An 8088-nucleotide genomic window follows, 5' to 3' on the forward strand; every position below is an offset into this window, starting at 1 on the left:
TTTTCTGTGGCAGGTTAATAAATGACACTTATTATTTCTAGCAGTAATAGCCTCTGTGTTTTTATTTTTTTTTTCCATCTTGTCTGAATATCTGTGCCGACCGTTCACGAGCCCTTTTGATAAAGAATTTCATAATACAACCCTCGACTCTAAATGGAACATCGACAGTTCTCTTTTTATTACTGAATATCATGTAATTAGTTTTATCTAAGTTTAATGACAATTTATTAAATTTAAACCAAGTTTGTATTTTTACTAATTCTGTCTGCATCAACTCCAACATCCGTTCTATATCTTTAACCAAACAAACAAAATGTAGTATCATCTGCAAATAAAATACATTTAAGGAGTCCCGACACATTTACCATTTATATGAGGCTGTAATAATCTGCTCTCAAGTACATTTTGTACAAATATATGCATGCATGTCCAAAAAGGCAACTTGAGGTAAATTTTATTAATGTTGGATAAGTTTTAAAGTTAGAATTAAATCCCGCAATTTGTTTTCTTCTTTCTGCACACTCTTCATTCAATGTTTTATTTTTGATGAATTTGTTTTATTTAGTTTCTTTTAAATGAATAAAAAAAAAATAATAATAATTAAATGGCTTTAAACATCTGCTAAGTTCATGGTATAAACCAATAGACATGTTCCTGTTTTTAGTATTTTACATCGCTTTATTATGTAGCTGTTTTTGTTTCGTTTTTTTTACATAATTTTCAGTTCATGTGCTTTTTTATGATTGTCTACTGTTGTACTGATAAATATCTCTGGAGGGTAAACTACTGTATATCTTGATTGCAAGTATCAAGCTGTGAAACCCTTCATTTTCTACAGCTGATAGTGGTTGGTCATTAATTATGATGAAGTTTAGCAACTTCTGTGTAAACATTCGAGCTCCGTGGCTTCAGCGATGTGTTCTTCTTGTTCAGTTCGAAACAGGAAGTATGATTTTGATCAGCCATGCTCAGTCTGCTCCTCCTCTGAGACGGGCAGACTGAGCAGAGTGGATTGGGTGCGGCTGGCCGGGGTTGGGCTGCCTGCTTCGGGTTGAGCGAGAGGAGCAGACCGCTGAAGCCCCGAAGCTCGAATGTCCAACGTAAAACTAACTTTACTGCGGTTTAATGTGGTGCTATGGCTCTGCAGACATTGCACGATGCTGTCTTGTTTTGTGGTGTTTCTAGTGTAAAATATTTCCACACAGCGGACATGTTTAGATGAAAAGTTGGTTAGCTGTTATCCACAGTGCTGCTAACTCAGTCCTCACGTTGTAGCTGGCTGCAAACTATGAACTGGATTTCCTGAATGTGAGGCGGCTCTTATTACTCTGGGTTCATGAGACACGCCGCCGTTCAGGAAATCCATTACATAGTTTGAAGCCAAACAAAGAGACGGTTTCAAACATGAAAATCTTCACTAGTGCAGACACAGACATGCATCATGGATTGGAAACATCCGATACCTATCTTATGCTGGTATCGGAGCACGATGCAGATACCGGATCAGCCCCATCCCTAGTAACGGTACGCTAAAATCCCATTTTGGTTCAGTTCAGTTTCAAGAAGGGTTCGGTTCGGTTAATTTTTGGTACAAAAAAGGCCAAAATAAAGACTTACAAAATGTTTATTTTGAAAATATGCCAAGTAAACAAGTTCATTAATTACAGAGTTCTTAGCTGGAAGTGATCTGGTGGATGAAGAAGACGCAGCTGCTATCATCCTCAGACTGCAAATACAGAGATTAAAAAAAGAGTTAATAAGATTATAATTTTAAATTAAAAAAGTTAATTAGATCACAATAGTACAATAACAACACCTCTTCTTAAATGGTCATCATTTCTTTTTTATGAGGTGTTTGAATATTCTCTCCCTCCTCATCATCACCATCATCATCATCATCAGGGCAGGGCTTTAATCTGGTCCAGGGCTTGTTGACGATCAGTTTTATCTTTTTCATAAAGTGCTGCTACAACTTTTTGGCTGAAGTGTTGACGTGACGGGATGTTGTAACGGAGCTCGATAACTTTAAAGCTGGAGCATCAACAACATTTAGACATAGATCCAGAACTTTAAAAACTCCTGCAGCTTGTGTTATTGCTCTGGACCGATCTGAATTACCTGATAAAGGTTGTTTAAATGCTGCTGTTATCGCTCTTTGCAACAAGCTGCTTTTCTTGCTTGTAGAAGAGACGGATGATGTCGTTTCGAGTGTGTTAATAAGTTAGACGTGTTGCTGCTGCAGATCCAATCTCCGTGAAACAACGTTGACGCACAGCTTTGGATTTACACTTGTCTTTTAACAAGAAAGCCGTAATGTTCCCAAATAGGAGACCACAATGAGATGGCATGTTTGTTGCCTGCTAGGCTGCTAATGCTACGCGTGCTGCAAGGCTATGCAACAATTAATAACACTGTGCTGAAACACGCTTAGGAACTTTAGTTACGCGACGCATAATCTCTTGTAAATAAAATTTAATGAGTGAAAAATTAACCGAAATGGTACGTACGTGGACCGAACCGAACATGCCGTACCAAAACTATTACACAATGCTATTAGTGCTTAGTGTATATTTAGTTGATGTTTTTCTTAGTTCATATCTTAGATGTTATCATTGTTTTTCTTTTACATTTTATTGTTGGATGTAACTAGGACCCTGTGTACATAATTTCGCTCCACCACATGAACCACATGTGGTGTGAATGACAATAACGAATCTCGGACTCTGACTGACTTTGAAACGGTTAAATGCACCCACGTGTACCGTTACACTACTAGTCTATGCACAGAGTTTTGTTCCACCATGATGTGAATGATAATTAAAAAAACTTGAATCCTTGAAAGTAGGACTAAGAAAGGTACCTTTCAAAAACTGGGTTGCCACGTCAAAATCCAAGATGGCCACCACCATATTCACAGGAAAACCAGCCGCCCCAATTATTTTGGGAAATTATGCTTTCTACCTTTTATATTGTTTAAAAATATGGTTTCCTCAAATGATTGAGATGGATGTTGGGGTGACCAAAGATTAACATATGGGGGGCCATAGCCACCATTGGCCACCCCCTAGCTCCTCCATTGCATCTGGTGGTCAAGTCAAGTCAAGTCATATTTATTTATAGAGCACAATTTAAAACAGATAGACTGTTATCAAAGTGCTTAACACTAAGGGTAACACTGAGAAATAAAAAGCAGTAAGAATATACCTTAAAAAATTAAAACAACAGCATTAAAATGAAGACATGGAACATATACTAAATCAACTCACACAGTATGAAACGCCAGAGAGAACAGATATGTTTTTAGCAGGGATTTGAACACAGGAAGGGAGGTGGCATGCCTAATGTTGGGGGGTAGGTTGTTCCACAGTTTGGGACCCATGACTGAAAACGCCCGATCTCCTCGGAGCTTCAGTCGTGTTTTTGGAACAACCAAAAGCAGCTGATCGGATGATCTCAGAGCCCGAGAGGGAATATATGGTTCCAGTAGCTCAGAGAGGTAGATGGGTGCGAGGCCATTTAGGCACTTATAGGTCAGGAGGAGAATTTTGAAATCAATCCTAGTTCTCACAGGAAGCCAGTGTAGGGAGGACAGAACTGGTGTGATGTGCTCATACCTCGGTGTACCGGTTAAGAGCCGAGCTGCAGCATTCTGGACGAGCTGTAGCCGTGAGATAGAGGCCTGGCTGACCCCAGCATACAGTGAATTACAATAGTCCAGGCGGGTTGTGATGAATGCATGGACTAGTGTCTCAAGGTCGGGTCTAGACAGCACTGGCTTGAGCTTAGCTACCTGCCGCAGTTGGAAGAAGCTTCTCTGCAGAACCGAACTGATCTGTTTATCGAACTTAAAATCGGAGTCAAAAACCACTCCAAGGGTTTTAACAGAGTGCTTCAGATAAGGCTGAAGGGAGTCCAGGTTCACAGGATAAGAGGCGGCAGCTGAGCTAGGGCTAAAGACAATGACTTCAGTCTTCTGGTCGTTAAAACTTAGAAAATTTGAAGCCATCCATGTCTTAATGTCGTCCAGACATTTGAGGAGAGGGTGGTGGATGAAACCGCTCTGTCACTCTGTGATGCCTCAGACAAGCAAAACATGTCTGAGGCATCACAGAAAATAAAAATAATTATAATATAATTATATAATTAATATAAAAATTATAATAATTAAAAAAGTAATTAAAAAGATAATATAAAATTATATAATATAATTATATCAGGTCTCTCTTGTAAATGAGTCCCAGAGGCTCAATGGGATTAACCTGTCTAAATAAAGGTTGAATAAATATAAATAATAAAAATAAATAATAATAATAATAATAAACCCAATTCCAGTGCAGAAAACACTCATGCTGAAAACTACAAACATTGACTATTTAAATCCCCCAGTAAGAGGAGACATCGGTGTTATAAACAGCAAGTGTGAACACGAGCGACCTTTATCAAGCTGAGCAGCAGTCTGCCACTCCTCAGCTTGAACAACTGAGACAGGCTTTTCCAGAGGAAACGTGAATATAAACAACCCCGTCCTTCCCAATGAAAGCCTTTATGGAGGTAAACCCAACATTTATTTATTTATACATTTAACATTATTGCAGATTAGTACAAAAACTTTGATACATTCCTAAATGGATGAAATCTGCTGCTGTAAAATCATGTTTCTGTTCTGGGCTCAGCAAGCGGTGGCTCCGGGGACACATGTGGCCCTTCAGACCCTCTGAAGTGGAGCCTCGGATCTTAGACCAAATATAACATCTGAATTATTTTTACAGTCAAATCAACAACAGCTAAACATAATTTCATTTTGCAGTCCAGGAAGTTGCTTTAGGTGCAGCACACTGACACTAATGATACAAATCTGATTTTAGATTAAGTTTGAATTAAAAAAAGTTTAAAAAGCAGCGATTCGTTTAATAGTTGAGCTTTTTTCATACAGTTCACTCCAAATCTACTAGAAAATATATATTTTTAAAACATGTTTCAGGCAAACTGATAAAAAGGGAAAATTAAAATAAAGACTTCTACATTGCTTATAAAGAGGTGTTGACTATATGAAGATTTTAAAGTGATAAACAACCAACGCGGATGTTTTATTTATTTATTTATTATTTTGTTTTAAAATGCTTTGTGTTTAAAGTTGTTTGGCTGCAGCCATGTTGAAGGCTGTCACCAAAACACGTGTTGTACAACTCTGTCTAATTATACATTGTACCACGTTAATTAAAATCCGTCCAGTGAGATAAGATAAGATATTTTGCTAACAGACAGACAAACCTCGCTTTCATCGGCGCGCGATAATGTTTCTGTTTAAAACAGACGGAGCTCGGTCCAGGTGTGTGAACCCGACAGGTAGAAAAGTTCTACTGTACTCATGACAGGTGAGGACAGGTGAGGACAAGTGAGGACAGGTGGGGACAGGTGTGGACAGGTGGGGTCTTCCTACCTTGAGCAGCTCCGGGACTTGAGCCAGGATCCGCAGCCTCGGGACACCAGGAGACTCCGGACACCCGACTCCCCACGACGCTTCCTGCCCTCACCCAGTCCGCTCCCTGAGGCCAGCAGCTACAGCGCATGCGCAGCAGTGGTTCCCGTGGGTGTTTCATGGACAGTCGGAAATATGGCGACTGGGGTTTCTCTCCCGGACCTGTTGCCTCAACCTTAAAAGTAAATCTTCTCAACAACTTTGTATTTTGTTGAACAACTTTGATTTGATGTAAACCTATTTCATTTGTTCCTTGTTATTCATTCAACCTTTATTATACAGGTTAGTCTCAATGAGCCTCAGGGACTCATTTACAAGAGAGACTTGATTTAAACAAAGAATGATAACTGTAGACAACCATAAAAGAAAGCATATAAATTGAGCATAATAAATGAAAGAAAATAGTATAAAAAAAATAAATAAATAAAAAACAGCTAGACTGTAGTGATGTGGAAAACTAAAAACAGGAACATGTCTGTGTTGGTTTTTGTCAGGAACTTAACAGTAATTGTTTAAAGTCGCTTAGAGAGGTCAACGTGGAGAGCTTCATATCTTTTTACAAGATATTCCAGGAAACAGGAGCGGAGTAGGAGAAGATCCTTTTGCCAAGTTCAGTCCTCAATGAGGGGACACTGCAGGTAATAATGTCCTGAGAGTGCACTTCTGTTGTGACGTGGCACTATATAAATAAATTGAATTGAATTTTTGTATTATTTCATGTTTTTTGAATCTATACAACTCAACCTGTGAAACCTAATTGTCACTTTGTATTAGCATTGTTTGCCTTGGTTTGATAATTGTTGTTCTTAATAAAATAAAGAAATACAAATAAATCAACCTGTTGCCTCAGCCACCAGGCTGTTAGTCATCTCTAACCTCATATCATACTGAACGTGGTGTGAAAACAATTTATTTACAAAATGATCTTCATCATTTAGTCACCACCAGATGGTCTGAGTGTCAATCCCTGATGTGAAAGGCAGCAGGTGATATTTAACGTATTATGATCATATATAAACAGTATTTCATCATCTGACAGATTATAAAGATGTTTTTCTAAACAGGAACTTGTTTTTGTGTATTTTAACCTTACATCATAGCTCATGTGCCTAATTCTAACCACATATTGGTTCATAATCATATGAGTTATAAATAAAGTAAATCTACATTTAATGTGTAAACAAACCGACAACACAAAGCAGCAGATGTTGCAGAATGAGCCTGGTGGAGGTGTGTGGTCCTCTCATGCGTTCCAGTAACAGGACTCAGACACATCAGGTGGAGTCGTTTACCTGAACAGCTGATATGGAGCCGTGGAAAAACCATGTGAAAGCTGAGCTGTTGAACCATCGATCATCAGATGGCAGCCGTGTGTCAAGGTGTCGGGTTTTCTGGGTGTTTTGGTTTCATTGTTCAGCGTATGTTTAGTTGTTGTTTCTGTTAGCTTAGCTTCCTCTATCTCTCAGTCATTGTTGCTCATCAGCCTCTCCCAGAAGTTCTAAGCTTCTTAGTTTCCTCATGGTGAACAGCTGCTTGCTCGTTTCCATCAAGAGAGCATGAAGACCATCATCAGGAAGAGAAGGTGGAAAAGGAAAGACCCAGGTAACTTCACCTGTACAGCCCTGTGCTGGACCCCAGGTGGAAGACAGACAAGCAGAAGAACACCACCCTGAACATACCTGAAGAGTTTGATCTGTACAGGGTGCTTCTGGCCATTTAAGTGTTTTTATTCAGATAAAGTGTCTGTTCAACACAGACTGAGATGATTTCTAGCCTTTTCCACACAAATACAGTATTCCAAGATGGAGCCACTCAGCTCAGAACAGATGGTAGAACAGTGTCACATGCTCTCTGGATCCTCAACCAACAACCATCAACATCATTAAAGTGGGATTTGACCAGGTGTGGAGTCATCATAACACCTGTCAAGGGCTTGGCTCTTCATTAAAGATAAGATCAACTTTATTTGTCACATGCACAGTCCTACATAATATGTAGATAAATGTGTAATTGTTCCTGTCAAGGTCAGCAAATAAGTAATGATAAGTAATAAGTTCATAAGTAATGAAAATAACTCACACACTCAAACTGTATGCATGCATGTATGTATGTATGTATGTATGTATGTATGTATGTATGTATGTATGTATGTATGTATGTATGTATGTATGTATGTATGTATGTATGTATGTATGTATGCATGTTGTATGTATGCATGGATGGATGGATGGATGGATGTTTGGATGGATGTATGGATGGATGATAGATGTACTGTATGTATGTATGCATGTTGTGTGTATGTATGTATGGATGGATGTTTGGATGGATGATGGATGGATGGTTGGATGGATGTACTGTATGTATGTATGTACGTATGTTGTATGGATGGATGGATGGATGTTTGGATGGATGACGGATGGATGGTTGGAGAGATGTACTGCATGTATGTATGTATGTATTTATGTATGTATGTATGTATGGATGGATGGATGGATGATGGATGGTAGATTGGATAGAGGTACTGTATATATGTATGTATGCATGTTGTATGTATGTATGTATGCATGGATGGATGGATGTTTGCATGGATGATAGATGGATGGTTGGAT

General features: G+C 38.8%; 2 protein-coding genes across 2 annotated transcripts in view; one reads left to right on the forward strand and one right to left on the reverse strand.

Annotated features, from left to right (window-relative positions):
• plppr5b (phospholipid phosphatase related 5b) overlaps window positions 1-5500 on the reverse strand; it is a 164870-nt gene extending 159370 nt beyond the window's left edge. Inside the window, exon 1 of the mRNA XM_037694412.1 lies at window positions 5441-5500. The gene's annotated coding sequence lies outside the window, so the exon portion shown is untranslated. The remainder of the gene's footprint in view (window positions 1-5440) is intronic.
• Window positions 5501-7035: 1535 nt separating this feature from the next.
• The window catches only part of LOC119426830 (2-lysophosphatidate phosphatase PLPPR4), a 39717-nt gene continuing 38664 nt past the window's right edge, over window positions 7036-8088 (forward strand). The window contains exons 1-2 of the mRNA XM_037694413.1: window positions 7036-7061; window positions 7118-7181. Of these exons, the coding sequence (XP_037550341.1) occupies window positions 7036-7061; window positions 7118-7181 (90 nt within the window). The remainder of the gene's footprint in view (window positions 7062-7117; window positions 7182-8088) is intronic.

The sequence above is a fragment of the Nematolebias whitei genome, chromosome 20, assembly GCF_014905685.2.
Source record: "Nematolebias whitei isolate Nwh7 chromosome 20, NemWhi1, whole genome shotgun sequence".
NCBI classification, from domain to species: domain Eukaryota; kingdom Metazoa; phylum Chordata; class Actinopteri; order Cyprinodontiformes; family Rivulidae; genus Nematolebias; species Nematolebias whitei.